Source organism: Mus caroli, unplaced genomic scaffold (assembly GCF_978045245.1).
Source record: "Mus caroli unplaced genomic scaffold, Mus_caroli_1 scaffold_10, whole genome shotgun sequence".
Lineage (NCBI taxonomy): Eukaryota > Metazoa > Chordata > Mammalia > Rodentia > Muridae > Mus > Mus caroli.
Window position 1 is genome coordinate 22,428,720 of NW_028227265.1, and position 20,285 is coordinate 22,449,004.

General features: G+C 48.1%; 4 protein-coding genes across 6 annotated transcripts; 3 read left to right on the forward strand and 1 right to left on the reverse strand.

The window, feature by feature from the left end:
• Positions 1-1,525: 1,525 nt before the first annotated feature.
• Positions 1,526-5,848, forward strand: Tmed6 (transmembrane p24 trafficking protein 6). Of its 2 annotated transcripts, none has more exons than XM_085843605.1 (4): positions 1,526-1,885; positions 3,070-3,196; positions 3,618-3,766; positions 5,520-5,848. In XM_085843605.1, the coding sequence occupies exons 1-4, from the start codon at positions 1,673-1,675 to the stop codon at positions 5,748-5,750; spliced, it is 720 nt and encodes a 239-aa protein (XP_085699731.1). In that variant the 5' UTR covers positions 1,526-1,672; the 3' UTR covers positions 5,751-5,848. The 2 variants fall into 2 exon arrangements, with proteins under 2 accessions (XP_085699731.1, XP_085699732.1); XM_085843606.1 differs by having other exon boundaries at positions 3,076-3,196.
• A 1,765-nt stretch (positions 5,849-7,613) lies between these two features.
• Nip7 (nucleolar pre-rRNA processing protein NIP7) lies at positions 7,614-15,334 on the reverse strand. Its single transcript, XM_021170817.3, has 6 exons — positions 15,302-15,334; positions 9,260-9,350; positions 9,068-9,154; positions 8,837-8,975; positions 8,224-8,364; positions 7,614-8,039 (listed from the first exon to the last, which is right to left on the reverse strand). The coding sequence occupies exons 2-6, from the start codon at positions 9,313-9,315 to the stop codon at positions 7,920-7,922; spliced, it is 543 nt and encodes a 180-aa protein (XP_021026476.1). The 5' UTR covers positions 9,316-9,350; positions 15,302-15,334; the 3' UTR covers positions 7,614-7,919.
• Cog8 (component of oligomeric golgi complex 8) lies at positions 9,550-19,966 on the forward strand. 2 transcript variants are annotated; one of them, XM_021170813.3, is made up of 6 exons: positions 9,550-9,989; positions 12,203-12,410; positions 13,389-14,216; positions 15,902-16,070; positions 17,083-17,430; positions 18,972-19,966. In XM_021170813.3, exons 1-5 carry the CDS (start codon positions 9,595-9,597, stop codon positions 17,403-17,405), a joined length of 1,923 nt encoding a protein of 640 aa, XP_021026472.1. In that variant the 5' UTR covers positions 9,550-9,594; the 3' UTR covers positions 17,406-17,430; positions 18,972-19,966. The 2 variants fall into 2 exon arrangements, with proteins under 2 accessions (XP_021026472.1, XP_021026473.1); XM_021170814.3 differs by having other exon boundaries at positions 17,083-17,407; positions 18,972-19,105.
• Positions 17,383-19,966, forward strand: Pdf (peptide deformylase, mitochondrial). Its single transcript, XM_021170815.3, has 2 exons — positions 17,383-18,168; positions 18,972-19,966. The coding sequence occupies exons 1-2, from the start codon at positions 17,529-17,531 to the stop codon at positions 19,127-19,129; spliced, it is 798 nt and encodes a 265-aa protein (XP_021026474.1). The 5' UTR covers positions 17,383-17,528; the 3' UTR covers positions 19,130-19,966.
• Positions 19,967-20,285: the final 319 nt, after the last annotated feature.

Below are 20,285 nucleotides of genomic sequence, written 5' to 3' on the forward strand. Positions count from 1 at the left end.
GTTGCTCTCCCACCTCCCTGGTCTTGCTTTGTTCATGTCTTGCCCCAAACTCTGCTCTCCCCTTCTCCTTTTGTACGGTGTTGTGCTTGCTGTCTCTCAGACACCCTTACAGACTGTCTTTTTAGCAAAAACAAAAACAACAGAAAAAAAAATTGAGTCAATTGTTTTCTGTAATCTTTTTTTAAATCTGAGAATGAGTTGTTCCTACTTGTAACGGTCTTCATTAAAGTCTTGCTTCTCTCAAGTTTCTATAGCTGGTTCTTGGCAGTGCAGCTTGCATTCGCGGGCTGCCGTGCAGTGCCGCTGAGTTGGTATGGAGCCACTTTGCTACCCTTGGATGTGGCCACACATGCTGTAGGCTTTTCCCGTACCTCCAGGTATCACTTTATCTAGGGACTAAAGAATCCTGACTTTCTGTCTGCTGAGTGAGAGAATGGCAAAGTTAGAGATGTGCCAGAGCTTCCATTTTGTCTTTAACTTGATTGACATGTGGAGAGTGCAGTTTAGCCCCTGTCAGCCATAGCTGCCATTTGATACTCCTGCTGTCTTAGCAGCCACCACGAGAAGCCACAGGGAGTGAGACCCAGAGCTGCTCGAGGCTCCGTGTAGCTGTCACCAGTGGTGGCCTCCTCCAACCCTGACTAGAATCCTGCTTTCTTCCCCTCAATCTCATCATTAGAGGGCTCTTCCCGGGAGATGGGTAAGGCTGATGAATTAAAGAGGCCAAATACCCTAGTTAGCATGTGTCATGTTTCCACAGGACTTAAGTGTGTTTATGCAGGGCTCCTTTCTGTCAAACTATGGATGCATCTGGCACTACTTCTTCGTACATTAAAATGTTTATTTAGCTGGGTGTGGTGGCCAATGTCTTTGATCTCAGCACCCAGAGGCAGGCAGATTTCTGAGTTTAAGACCAGCCTGGAGAGAGGCTCAGTGGTTAAGAGCACTGGCTGCTCTTCTGGAGGTCCTGGGTGCTGGGAATTGAACCCACATGGCACCTCACAACCCTCTATAACTGTAGTCCCATGGGATCGTATGCCCTCTTCTGGCATGCAGGTGTATGCACAGACAAAGCACCAGTATACATGAAATATTTAAAGAACAGTGTGGTTACATAGGAGACTCTGCACTGCACCTTACCCCCCAAAAGTGAGAAAATCTCCATGTATGCTCTGAGCTTTGCTCTAGGCCAGGGAATGTGTTGGCTAGATGCTACCCTGGTGTTGAATAGACTGTCAGCAGCACCCTAGCCATTTGCTGTAAGAGAGACTTCATCCCAGCTAGCTTTTGTCACTATGCATAATGGCTGTAAATAAACTTGCCACATATTTAATCTACAGGAAGCGAGAACTGAGAGAACAGCTCCAAGGATGGATGGATGGATAGACAGACGGACAGATGGATGGAAAGCTCTCTTGTGGTTAAATACTTTTCTAACACCCATAATGTAGATCTGGCAAGCTACTTTCTTGAGATGAAAGCAAAATTCCTCTGTGAGCCAACAGGGGGTGGGGGGCTTGTGCATGGCACCTCTATTACAGAAGATCTACAATGGCTCTGAAACCGGTCCTGAGTGTGGCGTGTGGGGTTAATGATTAGCTGGCGGCTTGGCTGACTTCCTTTCCACGGGACTGTGAGCAGCTCACCTGCAGAAGAATCCACAGAAGGCAGCATGTTCTCTTTGCTCCTCGTGGCCGAGCTGGTAGTGCTGAGCCTCGTGACTTCTGTTAAGAGCCAGGAGACAGATCCCCTACACGGCTCCAAGGACCAGCCACTCTTCCGAGGAGCTGATCGGAATGACTTTGCCATCGTGGTCCCTCCAGGAGCAATCGAATGTTTCTGGCAATTTGCTGACCAGATGGGATACCTCTACTTCAGCTACGAGGTGCGTGGAGGCCTCTGGCCATACCTTTTATAAAGTGAGCCAGGCTTTTGATGAAGCCAAGGTCTGGTTCTCTATAAGGCTGTGGCTGCCACTTGTGAATCTTCAGTTAGAGAGCAATTCTGGGTGAGAGAGACTTGAACAGCCAGCAACGGGAGCTAAAGCATACGGCTTGGTCTAGAACTAGAAGCTACACAAGTGTGTTCCAATCCAATGAACAAGAGAGGTGACCTTTAGCTTTCCTCAGATATGAGGAAAGACAACACGTGCTAAAATAGTCACATAATTGTGGGGCACACACCTTTAATCCCAGAACTCAGGAAGCAGAGGCAGGGGGATCTCTAAATTCAAGGTCAGCTTGGTCTACAGAGTGAGTTCCAGGACAGTCAGGGCTACACAGAGAAACTTGTCAATAAAGAAGAAACGAGGCCGGACATGGTGGCGCATGCCTTTAGTCCCAGCACTCGGGAGGCAGAGGCAGGCAGATTTCTGAGTTCGAGGCCAGCCTGGTCTACAAAGTGAGTTCCAGGACAGCCAGGGCTATACAGAGAAACCCTGTCTTGAAAGAAAAAAAAAAAAACAGAAAAAAGAAAAAGAAAGAAGAAATGAGAGAGAGACTGAAAAGTAAGGGTCCCATAATAGATTTTAAATGAAATCACTTGAGTTAATGGGGTGAGAACAAGGTCAGACCTCCTGCATGTGTTAATCCTAACAACCTGTAGAATAACCGGCTCAAAGTTTGTCTATGCACCCAGACAATTCCGTTCCTCTTTGGAAGGTGCCTATCCCTTGGGCAAGTACACCCAAAAGGGCTTAGGCCACCCAAGGACCTTAATATTAAATTTAGAGGTAACTTTGTTTGGTTTTTTTGTTTTTAGGTTGTGGGGGCTCTTGGGAAGACAGGATCTCATGTAGCCCAGGCACTGGCCTCAAATCAGTCTTACCGCCTTGCTGCATTGTTTTATTTGTTTTTTCTGTAGACCAGGCTGGTCTCAAACTCAGAAATCCTCCTGCCACCTCTGCCTCTCAAGGGCTGGAATTATGGGATTAAAGGTGTGTGCCACCACTGCCTGGCACCTTGCTGGTTTTTGAGTGATGTAGTAAGGATTTCTCTCTCTCCTCTCCTCTCTCTCTCTCTCTCTCTCTCTCTCTCTCTCTCTCTCTCTCTCTTTTAATGGTGATGGAAGGTTCAGCGCATTCTCGGAATGTCACATGACCGCCACATTGTTGCCACGGCACATACCCCACAGGGTTTCCTTATTGATACTTCCCAGGATGTAAGGGGCCAGATTAACTTTGCTACACAAGAAACAGGTATGTATTCATCTCCAAAGCTACAATAATAGTCAAACATTTCTATGAAATTGAGAAATAAGCCGGGCGTGGTGGCGCACGTCTTTAATCCCAGCACTTGGGAGGCAGAGGCAAGCGGATTTCTGAGTTCGAGGCCAGCCTGGTCTACAGAGTTCCAGGACAGCCAGGACTACACAGAGAAACCCTGTCTCGAAAAAAAAAAAAAAAAAAAAAAAAAAAAAAAGAGAGAAATAAATAAGGGTTGGGCAGTGGTGGCGCATACCTTTAATCCCAGCACTTGGGAGGGAGTGGCAGGCAGATCTTGGTCAGTTCATGGCCAGTCTGGTCTACAGAGTGCTTCACAGACAGGACTCTTAAACAGAGAATGTAAGACAGGGTGGGGCACTAAAGACCTGGTAATGAGATCTAGGAATTCCCACAGGCTTCTATCAGCTTTGTCTAAAAAATGAGCAGAATCGCTTCAGTTCTATTCAAGTGTATCTCAACTTCGGAGTCTTCTATGAGGGGCCCGAGGTGGATCACAAGCAGAGTCAAAGGAAGCAGCTGAACGATACTCTGGATGCGATTGAGGTAATGGGACGGGCGTTCTTGGGGATGTGGCCTGAACAAGGAGGACTCAATAAAAACCAAATGGGCAAAAAGAGCTGAACCCTTCAGCTCATTATGCCGCATGGGCGCGCCTCTGGTACCAAGGCCTGGGCAAACAGTGACTAACAGACCTGTCTAGTCCGCTGCCTGTTTGTAATACGCATTCACAGACCTGTGCAGCTACCCTAGTACTTACAGCAGAACAATCTCTCTTGTCCCTGCGAGAAACTCTCCACGGTCCTCACTGCCCCATACCCTCTAGAATCTCCTAACCCTAAAAGCACTGTTGGACTGTTCCTATAGGTTTTCTGTAAACAGAAGCATGCAAGTGGATTTATATGGTCCCTTCTTTCACAAAGCACGGCTTTTGTTTGTTTGAGATAAGGTCTTACTATGTAGTCTTGGCCGACCTGAATTGAACTCATTTTGTAGACCAGGCTGGCCTTGAACTCACAGAGATCCACTTTCCTCTTGAGTGCTAAGATTAAAAGCATTCACCACCATGGCCAGTCTGATTCTTTTTTTTTTTTTTTTTTTTTGAGACAGTTTCTCTGTGTAGCTCTGGCTGTCCTGGAGCTTGCTCTGTAGACCAGGCTGGCCTCAAACTCAGAGAGCCACCTGCCTCAGCCCCCTGAATTCTGGAATTAAAAGTATGCACCACCACCGCCTGGAATTATTATTATTATTATTATTACTGGCCTTGAATTTGCAGCAATCCTCCTGCCTCAGCTTGAGTGCAAAGATTATAGACCCAAGCTGTCACACCTAATTTACATAGTATGCTTGGCTGGTCCGTGGCCCTTCTTAGCACTGAACATCCTGCTGTGTAAGGACAGCTTTGTCCCTGACTCTCCACTCACCAGCTGACTACATGTGAGTTTCTACCTCTTGGCTCTCACAGTGCTGGTGATAATGTGTACAAACAAGCTTTTGTGTTTTCTTTTAATGTACCTACAAGGGGACTTTCTGGGCATGATTTAAACTGCTTAGTTTTGTATGAACTACCCGCCAGCTATGAAGATTCTGATTTCTTTCTTTCTTTCTTTCTTTCTTTCTTTCTTTCTTTCTTTCTTTCTTTCTTTCTTTCTTTCTTTTTTCTGAGACAGGGTTTCTCTGTGTAGCCCTGGCTGTCCTGGAACTCACTCTGTAGACCAGGTTGGCCTCGAACTCAGAAATCTGCCTGCCTCTGCCTCCCAAGTGCTGGGATTAAAGACGTGTGCCACCACGCCCGGCAAGATTCTGATTTCTATCCATCCTAAAGTATTGGTGGTTGCATAAACCTAAAGGTCTGCAGGGACAAGGTATCAGTTAGGAAGGTGACGGCATGTTGAACACGCATCTCAGTTGATAGTGGCTTATACAAGTAGCCTCAACAGAGTAGGAGATCAGAATTCAAAGTCACCCTTAGCCACACACTGAGTTTGAGGCCAGCTTGGGCTACGTGAGAAGTGTGAGAAGTAGCCCAAGTGCTTACCTTGAATGTTCAAGGCTGCTGTGTTTAGGATGTAGGGAGTTTTGTGGATACTAGGCAATCCTCCTTACCACTGGGGTACATCCCAAGCCCCAACTATGCCTCCTAACTTTAAAACTACTCCACCAATTTTTCTCAAAGTCAAAGTACCATGTATTACCAACTGCTGTAGCCCTGTTTCTCAGACTCCTGAGTCACAGGCCACTTAGATCGGGGCAGGTGAGACCCAGACAGCAGCCAGAGTGGCTTTCCTTCTTCCCACAGGACAGCACACAAAGGGTGGAGAACCAAGTTTTCCACATGTGGCGCTTCTACAACTCTGCCAGGATGAGGAAGGTGGCTGACTTCTTCCTCCTGCAGTCTAACTACACCTATGTGAACTGGTGGTCCACGGCTCAGAGCCTTGCTATTGTTCTTTCCGGGGCCCTCCAGCTCTATTTCTTGAAAAGACTTTTTACTGCTTCAACTGCTGACACAAAGAAGCCAAGATGCTAACATATAGCCTATTTGTCAAAGCTTTGATCAAATGGGCTTTGGAAAGTTATTGGGGGGAAAAATCATTTTATGTCTCCTTTCTCTTGTGTCCACCAATAAAGGCAAATGTTTAACAAAAAGTGAGTTCTGATGCTGATTATTCCAAAATACGAATTAAGTGCTAAAAGTTAAAAGTAGTTTTTCTGAGGCAGGGTTTCAATATGTAGCCTTGGCTACTAGAACTTGCTGGGGTAGACCCAACTCACCTCAAACTAAAGAGATTCTGCATCCCCACTGCTGGCAAGGTGTGTAACACCAATCCTCAGCCTAAAAACTGATCTTTATCCAGCTGTCCCTCAGCCTTCACTGATGCACGCCTTTAATCCCAGCACTCGGGAGGCAGAGGCAGGCGGATTTCTGAGTTTGAGGCCAGCCTGGTCTACAGAGTGAGTTCCAGGACAGCCAGGGCTACACAGAGAAACCCTGTCTCAAAACAAACAAACAAACAAAAAAGAAGAAATTGTTCTGAAGTTAGGTATGGTGGGGCACATTTTTTAAGGCCAGCATTTTGGAGGCAAATAGATCTCTGAGTTCAAGGCCAGCCTGGTCTACAGAATGAGTTCCAGGACAGTCAGGGCTACAGAGAAATCCTGTCTCAAAAGAACAAAAAAAAAAAAAAAAAAAAAAGGGAGGTGGGGGAATTGAGCCTGGTATGGTAGTACACCCATTTAATCTCAGCACTTCAGAACCAATGGATCCTTGAGTTTGAGGCCAGCCTGGGCACATTCTAAGCAGAGATACATAGTCAGAACTTGTTTCAATTTAAAAAAAAAGTAACAAAACCATTTTAACACAGACAGGGAAGATGGCTCAGCAGTTCAGAAAGAATATTCTCTTTTAGAGGACTGAAGTTTGGTTCCCAACACCAACAATTGCCAGCTCACAACTGTCCTTACCCTCAGGTTCCAAGGAATCCCAAGTGTTTTCTGCCCTCTGAGGATACCGTTACCCAAGCAGGTTATACTCACACAGACACACACAATTTCCTGTTTTGAGACAGGGTATCTCTACTATCCCATGCCGGATGCTTTACAACTGCTATATTTAATTCTGAATATCAGTTACACTGATGACTGGAGGTGTTTTTTCAGTTTGTGGGTTTTGGGTTTAAGACTGGCCAGGATCTCCTTATGTAGACCAGGCTGGTCTTGAACCTACAGAGCTCCATCTGCCTTTGCCTCACCCTCAAGCCCCGTGCTGGAATTAAAGATGTGAACCACCACAAGGCAGGGTCACGGGTTTTTTCTCTTAACCAAGGAAGAAAATGAAGCTTTCTCAGCAGAGTTGTCCACACCACAGCTGGCAAGGGGCAGAACTGAGGTTTGAATACAGACTCTTCCACACTGTACCCCACTTACCACCAAGAAAAAGAGCCAACACGCACCTATTACATTTATTAGCAGAGATAGCTTAATGGTTAAGACCACTGCTGTTCTTGTACAGGACCTGAGTTTAATTTCTGGCACCTATATGGTGGCTCACAACCAGTAACTCTAGGTCCAGATCTGAAGCCATCTTGACTTCCTTAGGCACCAGGCACATAAGCAGTGCACATACATACATGCCAACAAAACACTCACACATATGAAATAACAAATATAAAACCATTAAAATTTATTAAATTCCATATGTAAAACCAGAGGCTCATATGGCCGTTTCTACCAACATTAACAAACAATAGAAAGTCCACTGTGCTATCATGAGCCTGGAAAACAGTGTTATCACAGATAACAGTAAGATTACTCCTGTCCTCAGTGAGGTAACTTAGAAACCTTCACTCAGAACAAGAATTCTGATCCAAACAAAGACGACGCAGACACAAAATAGAAACACTCTATTTACTCACACAAAACACTCTCAGGTTCTGGTTTGCCTGTTTTAGATTTTTGAGACAAGGCTCACTATGTAGCCCATGCTAGCTTTGAACTCGCCAAGTAGCCTGAGCTGGCCTTATACTTGTGATCCACCTGCTTTTGACTCTAGAGGGCCAGAGACCCTATTTTCGAGCCATTTCTGTTGATAAGAACCCAAGTTGCGTATCTCAGTGTTGTCCAGATTTAATCTGATGGCCGCACACAGGAAACAAAGCTAAGTCCTCTCACACAGCAAAATGTTCTTGGGATGACCGTCCTAAGTCAGTGTCTCTTCATGGCGTACATACTCCCCAATGTCTGCTTGGTGGAACACCACAATTGCCATGGGGTCCACTTTTCGGCAGTCTTGGGTAGACTTTGCTGCCACCCCAAAACCCTGGAATTGAAAGAACAGGCATTCACTTAAAACAAAACAAAGCAAAAACTATATTGAAACAGTTGTATCTTTGAGAACTGTGAAAGGAGCCAAGAAGTCAGTCTCCAAGGTGCTGACTGAAACTTCATCCTTTCCAGTAGGTACCTGGCATTTGCTGCGATGGATGGCTACCGTGGCTACTCACCAGAGGAATGTCCGCCATGGAATAGACCACCACTCCCTGGTACTGAGACGTGTTCTCAGTAATTCGACCCAGACCGGATTTCAACACATGGTTTCCATACAAGAAGGACTGTTCTGCTCCTGGCTTCACCCACACTTTATACTGAAAGAGAGTTAAAAGCCAAGAGACAAGGATGTTGGGCTATATCCCTGTACTGTACGCGGATTAGCAGCTGCTTCCGTGTTTAAGGAGAGGTGGGGAACCTTTAAGTTGTTTGGAACCCCCCCTCCCCTTTTTTTCGTTTTTTTGGAGACAGTGTTTCTCTGTGTAGCCCTGGCTGTCCTGGAACTCACTCTGTAGACCAGGCTGGCCTCGAACTAGCCACCTGCCCCTGCCTCCCAAGTGCTGGGATTAAAGGTGTGCGCAACCACGCCCAGTGAACCCCAATTTTTGATCTTTCACCATGGAGTTCCTCAATCTTACATCGAAACGCTCATATAATAAGCAATTTTTTTTTTTTTTTTTCTGACCCTGTCCAGAAACCCGGTGGAAAGAATCTGTGCTCTGACCTGGCCGCCGTCACCTGGGACTTCATCCCCGATGGCAACCTGGAGACCAGGCCCCCACCACGTACCTTGGCATAGGGGGCCAGGTAATCCAGAGCTGTCACGTGCAAGCGGAACTTGTGGGTCTTGGTAAACTTCCCAAAACACGTCCCCAGCGACACGAGCTTGTCTCCAGAGATGTTGGCGGCCAGCTTCAGCATCATCTCACTACAGGGGCGGGAAGGAAGGTACCCAGTGACGACCAGGGATGGATGCAGGCCTCCAGCCCGCCACGCAGTGGGCAGCACGCCGCACCTCACCTCACATAGTAAACTCGGTCGTTGTGCAGCCGGAAACAGTACGTGCCGTCGGGTCTGTCCACCAGGAGTTGCAGGTTCTCTCCGATGCTGAGGGCAACAAGAAAACCACCAGCTGAGCCGGGACCGTCCCGCTCCGGTGCCGCATCCCCACTCCCCGCACGCCTGTCCCTCATCCGCCTCTCTGGTTCTTACTACTTCGCGATCTTTTCAAACATGACCCGGGTCTCTTCTTCAGTCAAGGGCCTCATCTTGCCGCTTGCTTGGCTCCCGGGAATCCTCGTGCCTGGAGAGCCGGAAGCGGAAGTCACTTTCTCACCCGCCCACTTCACGGGGTCCACGAACGCGTGCCTCTCTAGTCTAATTCTCCGTGATCTTTGCGCAGTCACCGCCTACCGTGGCGGACTTCCGGGGACCGAAAGCCGACTAGATGAGAAACCATAGAGACGGGAAATGTTTTCCCCAATCGTTTCCGTTTCCCAGGAGCGAAACCGGCGCTGGAGAGGAAGTGACGGTTCTGTGCTTGAGAGATGGCGGCCGCTCTCCCTCTCCAGCCCTCCACGGCCGCTTCGGCCACGACGACAGCCACGGCCGCCGCGCTGGGGGAGGTGGAAGATGAGGGCCTCCTGGCGTCGCTATTCCGGGACCGCTTCCCCGAGGCTCAGTGGCGTGAGAAGCCGGACGTGGGCCGCTACCTCCGGGAGCTGAGCGGCTCCGGGCTGGACCGGCTGCGGCGCGAACCCGAGCGCTTGGCGGAGGAGCGGGCCCAGCGGCTGCAGCAGACGCGCGACCTGGCTTTCGCCAACTACAAGACGTTCATTCGCGGGGCCGAGTGCACCGAGCGCATCCACCGGCTCTTCGGCGACGTGGAGGCGTCCCTCGGGCGCCTGCTCGACCGTCTGCCGGGCTTCCAGCAGAGCTGCAGGTGCGGCTGGCCTGATGGCGACGGGCGCGTCATTGTATCTGCCAGGACGCTAGCGTCATGACCCAAGCGTAGTGCACAGGGCTCTCTCCTGATTGCCTTGTTAATCCACTTAAACTTCACAGCAGCCACCTAGGTAGGTAGCGTCATTATTTTACAGACGAGGAAGTCGAAGTGAAGTGACTTGTCCAAGAACACAGCTAGTAAGTTTCCAAGAATTGGAAGCCAGAAGTCCACTACTCCCTCATAGGCTGTTGTATTAAATAATAAACATTCAGCCAGTCTTGTTGACACTTGTGATCCCAGTATCCGAGTCGCAAAGTCATCATCCTAGTCTGAGTATTGAATTCATGGACAGCCTGAGCTACAGGAGACATTCAAACAAACAAAAAAAATTTATGCAGTCCGGTGGTGGTGGCGCACGCCTTTAATCCCAGCACTTGGGAGGCAGAGGCAGGCGGATTTCTGAGTTCGAGGCCAGCATGGTCTACAGAGTGAGTTCCAGGTCAACCAGAGCTATACAGAGAAACCTTGTCTCGAAAATCCAAAAAATAAATAATAAATAAAATTATGCAAGGCAGTTCATTGAGCCTGACATAGTTAACCCTATATAAATGTGGGCTGGAGGCGCTCTGCTTCAAAATGTCCATCGATAGGAAACTGACAGATCCTATTTGTCATTGTAGGTTGTGGGAAAGCATTTCCTTTTTAAGCTATGTTACATTTCTAGGTCCTCAGTCTAATACACTTAATTCTGCTATCCAGCAGGTCAGTTTTTCTTTGGAAGCTTGGATATTAAAAACAGGTTGTAGCCGGGCGTGGTGGCGCACGCCTTTAGTCCCAGCACTCGGGAGGCAGAGGCAGGCGGATTTCTGAGTTCGAGGCCAGCCTGGTCTACAAAGTGAGTGCCAGGACAGCCAGGGCTACACAGAGAAACCCTGTCTCGAAAAACCAAAAAAACAAACAAAAAACAGGTTGTGTACCCCATATATCTGAAAAGAGATTCAGGACTGCATAAAGCTAGTTTCTGGAATTACTATAGAAAAGTGGAGAAAGTTTAAGTGGGTGAGCAAAAGATACATAGCAGCACATACCATGAAGACCTGAAGAATCTTAGGGCAAGAGTGTGGCTTATAGAGTGGTTAGTGCTCAATTAGAAAAGTATTAGTAGCTACTTTAAAATGTGTATCTCACCTGCGTGTATGTCTGTGCACCATATGTGCCCAAGGAGGCCAGAAGAGGGTGTCAGATACCCTGGGACTAGAATTATAGGTGGTTGTGAGCCACTAGGTATATGTGTTGGGACCTAAGCTGGGGTCGCCTGCAAGAGCAGTGATCACAGAGCCACCTCTCCAGCCTTAAGTCCAGCTAGTAAGGGATTTGTAGATGCTTTCCATACAGTACTTTGTGTAAGGTCTTACGTACATGCCATCTTGCCTGTCTCTAACATTCACACCAATGAAAAGACAGGTCCAGAGAAGCCAAGTACCTTGCCATAACATAGTCCTCCTTCATGAGACCTAGCAGTTCAGTCCCAAATGTTGACAGTCTGTGCAGCCAATCCAAATCTACAAGGCATTTTAAAATGACATGTAGGGAGGGGTATCACCATGTTGATGTGGAAATCAGAGGACAGATTGTAGGGTGGGTTCTCTCTCCAGTGAGGAGATCACACTTAGGTCAGCAGGCTTGTTGACAGGCAGTAGGCACTGTACCCACTGAGCCATCGTGACGACTCCATGCAAGCAATCAATTAGTGAAAAGTTTCTTAAACCTTGAGTTAAAAGTTCTTTCAAGTGTAATAGGAATTGTAGATTTGGTGTGAGGATTTTGTTTGAGATAGGGTTGCACTATGTATCTATCCCTGGCTGGTCTGCCTAAACTTCTGGAGGGTTGGGATCATGGGTGTGCCCCACCAAAGCCAGCCTTGTGGAAAGATTTTTTTTTGGGGGGGGGGGTTGGTTTTTTTCTAGACAGGGTTTCTCTGTATAGCTCTGGCTGTCCTGGAACTCACTCTGTAGACCAGGCTGGCCTTGAACTCAGAAATCCACCTGCCTCTGCCTCCTGAGTGCTGGGATTAAAGGCGTGCGCCACCACTGCCCAGCGGGAAGATTTTAAATAAGTTAGGTAAACCATCTAGCCCGTGTCCAGGAAGTGCTTGGTAACAAACTGTTGTGCAGGATAATAAGGAAATACACTTTCCTGATTGGCTCTAGGAACTTTGTGAAGGAAGCTGAGGAGATCAGCTCCAACCGCCGCATGAACACCCTGACTCTAAACCGGCACACAGAAATCCTGGAGATTTTAGAGATTCCCCAGCTTATGGACACGTGTGTCCGAAACAGCTATTATGAAGAGGCGCTGGAGCTTGCCGCCTATGTACGGCGGCTGGAAAGGAAGTACTCCTCCATCCCTGTGATCCAGGTAGCCACCTTGCCCAGAGTGCCTCAAGCTGATGATCTGATAGTTAATTCTGTGATTGTGACTACACTTACACGTAGAAACCTTTGCATAGTTCATATGTTTCTGCCAGCCAGGTAAGCTGAACAGACGATATTGGTACATTCATTCAAAGATCCTATTACTCATGTGCCAGATACTGACTTAGGTACTAGGAATACCTTGTGAAGAAAATATTCAAGGCCATGGTTCTCAGTGAAGCTTCTATTCTAATTGATATGCTGATAAATACAGATGGTAATTGGTAAATAACAATATTGCAGAGATTGGTAAATGTCTGAAGAAATAGGCAGAGAAAGCCAGGCAGGCATGGTGGGGTATGTATGTAAACTCAGCACTTGGAAGGAAGAGACAGAAGGCTCAGGAGTTCAAGGCCATCCTTAGTTGCTTAGTTTGAGGCAAGGTTGCTGAGCTATATGAGATTCTATCTCAGAAACAAACACAACAGAACCAGGGACTAGGGTAGAGAGCTAGCAAGGGTTTCTAGAGTGCTGAGTCACTGACATTGTCAGAAAGGTCTTTCCAAGACCTTAGTGATGAGAAAGCACCAGGACTTGAAGGTCTGGAGAGACAGCAAAGCAAGAAGTAGGAGAAACAAAACAGGGTAAGGTGGGAAATTGGCGTGTTTCAGGGGTTCCAAAGCAGCCTCTGTTATTGGACTGTAGTAGGAAAGTCTGGGGCATTAGGAAGCAGATGAAGCTGGAGAATCAGGTAGGGCCTGGAGATCATGACGAATAGTTGGTAGTTTGTTGATTGTGATGGGAAACCCTAGGAGGATTTTTGAGCAGGAGAACTAGTTATGTCAGCAGATCTCTGTAAACCTGCAGAAATCCACGTTATATGTCAGGAAAGCCACAAGAATGTTAGCTTCCAGTGTCCAGAGTTAATAGGATGGGTTCCAAAGTATTTTTCTCAGAGTGTTACGACTCTGTTTATTGTCAGGGCATTGTGAATGAAGTGCGCCAGTCCATGCAGCTGATGCTAAGCCAGCTGATCCAACAACTGAGGACCAACATCCAGCTCCCAGCCTGCCTCCGTGTCATAGGCTATCTTCGACGCATGGATGTCTTCACTGAGGCTGAGTTGAGGGTGAAATTTCTTCAGGCCCGGGATGCTTGGCTCCGCTCCATCCTGACTGCCATCCCTAATGATGATCCTTACTTCCATATCACAAAAACCATTGAGGCTTGCCGGGTCCATCTCTTTGATATCATCACCCAGTACCGTGCTATCTTCTCAGATGAGGACCCCCTGCTGCCACCTGCCATGGGCGAGTACACTGTGAATGAGGGTGCCATCTTCCATGGATGGGTGCTACAGAAAATCTCACAGTTCCTGCAGGTGCTAGAGACTGACCTTTACCGGGGTATAGGAGGCCGCTTGGACTCTCTGCTTGGCCAGTGCATGTACTTTGGGCTGTCCTTTAGCCGGGTGGGGGCTGATTTCCGCGGCCAGTTGGCTCCTGTTTTCCAGAGGGTGGCAATCAGCACTTTCCAGAAAGCAGTTGAGGAAGCAGTGGAGAAATTCCAGGATGAGATGACCTCATACACCCTCCTCTCAACTGCAGCCATCCTGGGCAGCAGTAACATGCCTGCTACAGTACCAGCCACACAACCAGGGACGCTGCAGCCACCGATGGCGCTCTTAGACTTCCCACCTCTTGCCTGCTTCCTCAACAACATTTTGGTTGCTTTCAATGATTTACGTCTCTGTTGCCCTGTGGCTCTAGCACAGGATGTGACTGGGACCTTGGAAAATGCCCTTACCAAGGTGAGTAATTTTCTGCTATCTTGGGCTGCCCTTGGTAACAGCCAGTCAAGCTGTTGTACAGCACCAGTCCACATAATCATGGTGCCTGCCAATGTTGAGAGGTTTACCGTGCTCTTCAAGGTTCTTCTGGTAGAGCACCTTTGATGCTAGATCACCCTTTGTGGGGAGATCCTAGAAGAAGCTATGATAGAGAACCTGTGGCAGCCACTCAGCATGCACAGTCCACTGCTTGATACCAAACTCCCAGGAATTCAGCAGCTTAGAACACTTCCATATATCTGTAAAAGTATCTTTTATTTGCCTGATGCAATTGTCCTCTCTGAGGCTTACTGTCTACATCTGCTAACCTAGGCCTAGTCCTGGAAGCTTCTAGTAGCTGTATACTCTTACCTAGATCTAGAATATTTTCAGCCTCTGGACTTACGGCTGAATAAGCTTACCCTTTCTAGCTCTTTCTGAACTCTGACTGGCTGGTCATCTCAGCTGTTCTACTCAAAACTCCTCTTCACATTGACTGATTCAAACTGGCTTCTCTCAGCTTCTAACTGAATTGCTCTGCTTGTCCCCATACTAACTTTGGCAATGTGTTCTAATCTGGCTCCTTGTTCTCTGTCTTGTTCTGTCTTCACCTTTGTCTAGCTTGTTCTCGCTTTGAAACCTGTCTGTCTCTGTAAAACTGCCCTCTTTCACTCTCTTTCCCCCCTCCCCTCTTGGAGCTGCTGCTCTCTCTTAAGTAGCCTTTCTTTGTTCTTGTGAGAGTTTGGCATATCCTGTTCTGTCAAATCTTTCTCTGATTTGTCACTTCGTCTGCCTCTAATCAATTAGACATCACTTTCAAACATGAGTGCTTCCTTCTATAAACTAACTTTACCTTCATGTTTGGGATTAAAGGTGTGGACTGAGGGCATGTTTGTATTCCAGCCAGAATAGCCATGTTGCTGGATTAAAATCCCTTGCATATACATATATACACACACATATATACATATATATGTATATACACACACACACACATATATATATATAAAATCAGCTACTGTCTATGAGCTAGGAATACAGGTACAGTGTCTGGGTTCTGTGCTCACGGTCTCACAAGCTGTATTCAAGGTGTCATCTGTTCCCTTAGAGGCTCATTCCAGTTGTCAGGTGCCATTCTGTGCCATTGGAAAATTGCAGAACTGATGCCCTCAGCTCCTAGAGGCCATCTGCCACAGGCAGCTCACAACATGGCTTTTCTCCCTCAAGGCCAGCAGGAGAGCATCTCTCCTGAATTATTTCATCATACCCCATCTACCAGAACACAAAGCATTGAGTCATAAATCCACCAGTCAAATGACACAATTGTGTCTATTGACCACAGTGCTGAATTTCAACAAGATAGCAATGAAACGCATTGTTTGGAATTAATTTTCTTTTTCTTTTTTTTTCTTACCTGTTTTTGGTTTTTCAAGACAGGATTTGTGTGTCTTGGTTGTATCCCCAGTTGTCCTGGAACTTGGACTGTAGACCAGGTTGGCCTGGAGCTCACAAAGCTCTGCCTGTCTCTGCCTCTAAGGGCTGGGCTTAAAGGAGCCCCCTGCCACCCCTGTTGTGAATGAACTCTCTCTATGCTGCAAGTTTGTGCTTGTCCACATAGTCAGCAGCAGTAGACTTCCTCTGTGGTTGATTTTGACATTGTCCTGTAGGTAACCAAAACAATCCTGGCATTCCATCGAGCAGAAGAGGCTGTGTTCAGCAGTGGGGAGCATGAGATCTTTGTCCAGTTCTGCACTGCCTTCCTGGAAGACCTTGTTCCTTATTTGAACCGCTGTCTTCAAGTCCTTTTCCCACCAGCTCAGATAGCCCAGACTTTAGGTAAGAAAAAGGAAAGTTGTTTTGTTTTGTTTTTCAAGATAGGGTTTCTCTGTGTAGCTCTGACTTGTCCTGGAACTCACTTTGTAGACCAGACTGGCCTTGAACTCAGAAATCCGACTGCCTCTGCTTACCAAGTGCTAGGATAAAAGGAAAGATTTTTTTAAAAAATTTTGTTTGTTTGTTTGGTTTTTTGATATGGGATTTTTCTTCAGGGGTTCCTCTGTGAAACTCTGACTGTCCTGGAACTCTGTAAATAAATCTCCTGAGTGCTGAGATTAAAGGTGTTCATCACCACGGCCTGGCTTTTATCATTTTTGTTTTCATTTTGTCTTTTTAAAGATTTTATGTATGTGAGTGCTCTATCTGAATGTACACCTGCTTGTATGTCAGAAGAGGGTGTCAGATCCCATTACAGATGGTTGTGAGCCACCGTGTGGTTGCTGGGGATTGAACTCAGGACCTCTGGAAGAGCACTTAACCACTGAGCCATGTCTGTAGCCCTTGTTTTTGGTTTGACACTAGACAGGATCTCAGTATATAGCCCTGACTACCCTGGAACTAACATGGTATACCCAACTGGCCTTGAACTCAGAGATCCTCCTGCCTCTGCCTCCCAAATAGCTGGGATCTGTGCCTGGACTCCAGTGTTTACTGAGTGTCTCCTGACTCAGGCTCCATCCACCCTCACAATGGGGCTCCAATATAACTGTCTTTCTCTATTACAGAGATGCCCTTAGCCTGGCACAACTTTAGTACCAGCATTTGGGAGGCAGAGGCAGGACAATCTCTGTGAGATAAGAGACCAGCCTGGTCTATAGAGTTCCAGCATAGCCAGGTCTCAAAAAAACAAAAAACCCCAAAAGATGTTCTTCTTGTATTGGAATATGTAATTGTGTCAAATCTTTACTCTGAGTGTCCCCTCCCCTGCCCCACACCATCCCTGAGATCTCTGCATTGAATTTAATAACTTTTTTTTTCTTTTTCATTTCTTTTTCCCTACCATCTGGATCAGGCATTTCACCCACCCAGCTCTCCAAGCACGGAAACCTTGGACACGTGAACATCAGCGCCATCCAGGAACCTCTCGCCTTTATTTTGCCTAAGAGAGAGACAGTTTTCTGTTTAGATGAACAGGAGCTGGGGCCGGACCTCGTGGCCCCAGCTCCAGAGCTCCCTGCGGAGCAGCGCAGCCCGGAGCCTGTTACAGAGAAGAGGGAACCAGGGGAGCCGCTGCCTCAGGAGCCCGTGGAGGGGGAGCCGCTGCCAGCCGAGCCACCGAGTGAGGGAGGAGCCATAGGCAGTGTCCCCTGCCCGCAGCCTGGGGAGCAGCCCTGAGGGTACGCGCTTCTGCAGCGGGAAGGTGTGTGCAGTTGCTTTGCCCAGGATAGCGCGGGCCCTGTGGTACTTGCAGCCTTAATAAAACCGACGACTGTCGCCACTCGCCTGCTGTTCCGGACGATGGGCGTCCGGAAGTTACGGGGGAACTACGCTTCCCGGCTTCCCGGCGTCTGTGGCGCTAGCGGAAGGAAGGAAGGAAGGGCCGCGGCGTCTCCCCGCGCCATGTTGCTGCTGGGCAGGCTGCCGCGGCCGGCGTGGGTCCCGCGGAGCCCGGCGCAGAGCTGCAGCTCCTCGGCCGCCTTGGAGGGCCCGGCGCGCACGCGCTCCTACTGGCGGTACCTCAGGCGCCTTGTATGGGGCGCGCCGCAGCCGCCGTACGCGCGCGTGTGCCAGGTCGGGGACCCGGTGCTGCGCGTCGTGGCGGCCCCGGTGGAACCCGAGCAGCTAGCGGGGCCGGAGCTGCAGCGGCTGGTGGGGCGGATGGTGCAGGTAATGCGACGGCGCGGCTGTGTGGGCCTTAGTGCGCCGCAGCTGGGGGTGCCGCTGCAAGTGCTGGCGCTCGAGTTCCCGGACACGCTCCTCCGAGCCTTCTCACCGCGCCTGCGCGAACTGCGTCAGATGGAACCCTTCCCACTTCGGGTGCTGGTGAACCCCAGCCTGAGGGTGTTGGACAGCCGCTTGGTCACCTTCCCCGAGGGCTGCGAGAGTGTCGCCGGCTTTCTGGCGTGTGTGCCTCGCTTCCAAGCCGTGCAGATCTCAGGTGCTGGGGACGTGGGCAGCGGGGTGGTCTTGCTCTCCTTGGCTGGAGACAGTGCAGACACAGCGGCACTCGGGAGCCGACTGAACTCCTGAAGGGCAGGGCAGGCCCGCATCGATGGGTTGCAGGGTGATTCCTTAGATACGGAGCCTGTCTTTCCCCTTTCTCATGGGTAGGTGTATAGATTTCCATGTAAGTGTGTCTGTATTGCACACACGATTTTCCCAGTTTATCGTGGTGGGGCTTGGGTAAGAAAGTGGGACCCAGATTTACCCAGACTAGGGCAACAAACCATTCCATGCCTAAGCTCACATTGTTTTATGGAATATGGTTATTTGCTACAGTGCCAAGCTGAAATACCTTTTTTTTTTGGGGGGGGGGTTTGAGACAGAGTTTCTCTGTATAGCCTTGGCTGTCCTGGAACTCACTTTGTAGACCAGGCTGGCCTCGAACTCAGAAATCCGCCTGCCTCTGCCTCTGCCTCCCGAGTGCTGGGATTAAAGGTGTGCACCACCACGCCTGGCATGAAATACCTTTGATAAACAGCACTTGAAAAGTTTTGATTTCTTATCCTTGCCCTGTAGTAGTGCTGGGAATCACGCTGAGTAAAACGTCGGCACTGGTCAAAGTTGGAGTATCCTTTCTAGGAGGGATAAGAGCTGTTATTCACATTCACTCTTGGATGTTGCCTCTGTAGATAGGATATAAATAGGCATGGCCAAGGCAGGAGACAGAAAGTAGGGACAGGAGGTTGAGCATGAATTCAGCAAAGCCTCACCTCATCGAGCCTGTAACTTCCTTTGCAGGACTGGACCCAAAAGGAGAGCCAGTGGTGTGGTCAGCAAGTGGTTGGACAGCTCGAATCATCCAGCATGAGATGGATCACTTGCAGGGCTGCTTGTTCATCGACAAAATGGACAGTGGGACATTTACCAATCTCCACTGGATGGAGGTGAATGACTAACACTCGCCTTAGATTGAGGGTCTGGAAATGCAGCATGCAGACTAAGATGGTCACATCTGTGCTCAGCCTGGAATTGGTTCCAGTCTGACAGTAAACAGTGGGCTGCTGTGTGTGCTGCTCTGAGATGAAGATGATAGAAATGCTTGCCCTGAAATCAGATCTGACAGAATACGATTACAGCAGGACTACAAATATACCATTAAAGGAGTGGCTATTTCCTGACAATTTCCCATGGAGAGGAGTAGGCGGTAAACATCCTCTGTACAAATGAGACACATTCTACCCCCACAGCCTACGCTTGATTGATAAGGTAATCCAGATATCCAAAAGATTTGTTTTTTGAGACAGGGTTTCTCTGTGTAGCCTTGGCTGTCCTGGAACTCACTCTGTAGACCAGGCTGGCCTCGAACTTAAAGAGATATACCTGCCTCTGTACTCCTGAGCGTTGGGACTGAAGGTGCATCACACTACTGCTGGACTTGAAAGTTGTCTTAAAATGCAGGGTCTTAAAAGTCTGAGTGTGGTGGCACACCTTTAATTCCAGCACTCTGCTGGCAATCGTAGGCTAATGTTTAAAGCCATCAAAGGAACATAGTGAGATTCTCTTAAAAGAAAAAAAAGCTCAAATCTGGGGTGATGGCTAGGCAGTTAGGTTAAAGAGTGCTTTCTTTTTCACAACACTAGAGTTCAGTTCTGAGCATTTACATCAGACAACTCACTACATCTATACCTCCAGCTCCCGGGAATTGAGTGCCGCCTCCTGGCCTCTGCAGGTATTGTTTTGTGTATAAACTTTCACAGAAACATAATTAAAATAAAATCTAAAGAACAAAGCTTCTACTGGTAGCCACTTTCAATCAGAGCAAAGCAGACAGTGAAAGGCCAACATAATCTTGACTACAGATTCAGTTCTTTCGTTTGCAACTTACAGCTGGAGCATATATAGCTCTGGGAGAACAGTACTTAAAGTGGAGGGACCTGGGTTTGATTCCTAACATCAAGAAGTAAAATACAGAATAATACCAGCTATTGGAGGACTGAAGTCTGTGTCACACAGCATTTCCAGAGCTACCTTATCTGGGGACCTTCTAAACTGGGTGGCATCTATTCAGTAGCAGATACTAGGTTATCTCATGGGAACATTACCATTCCTACA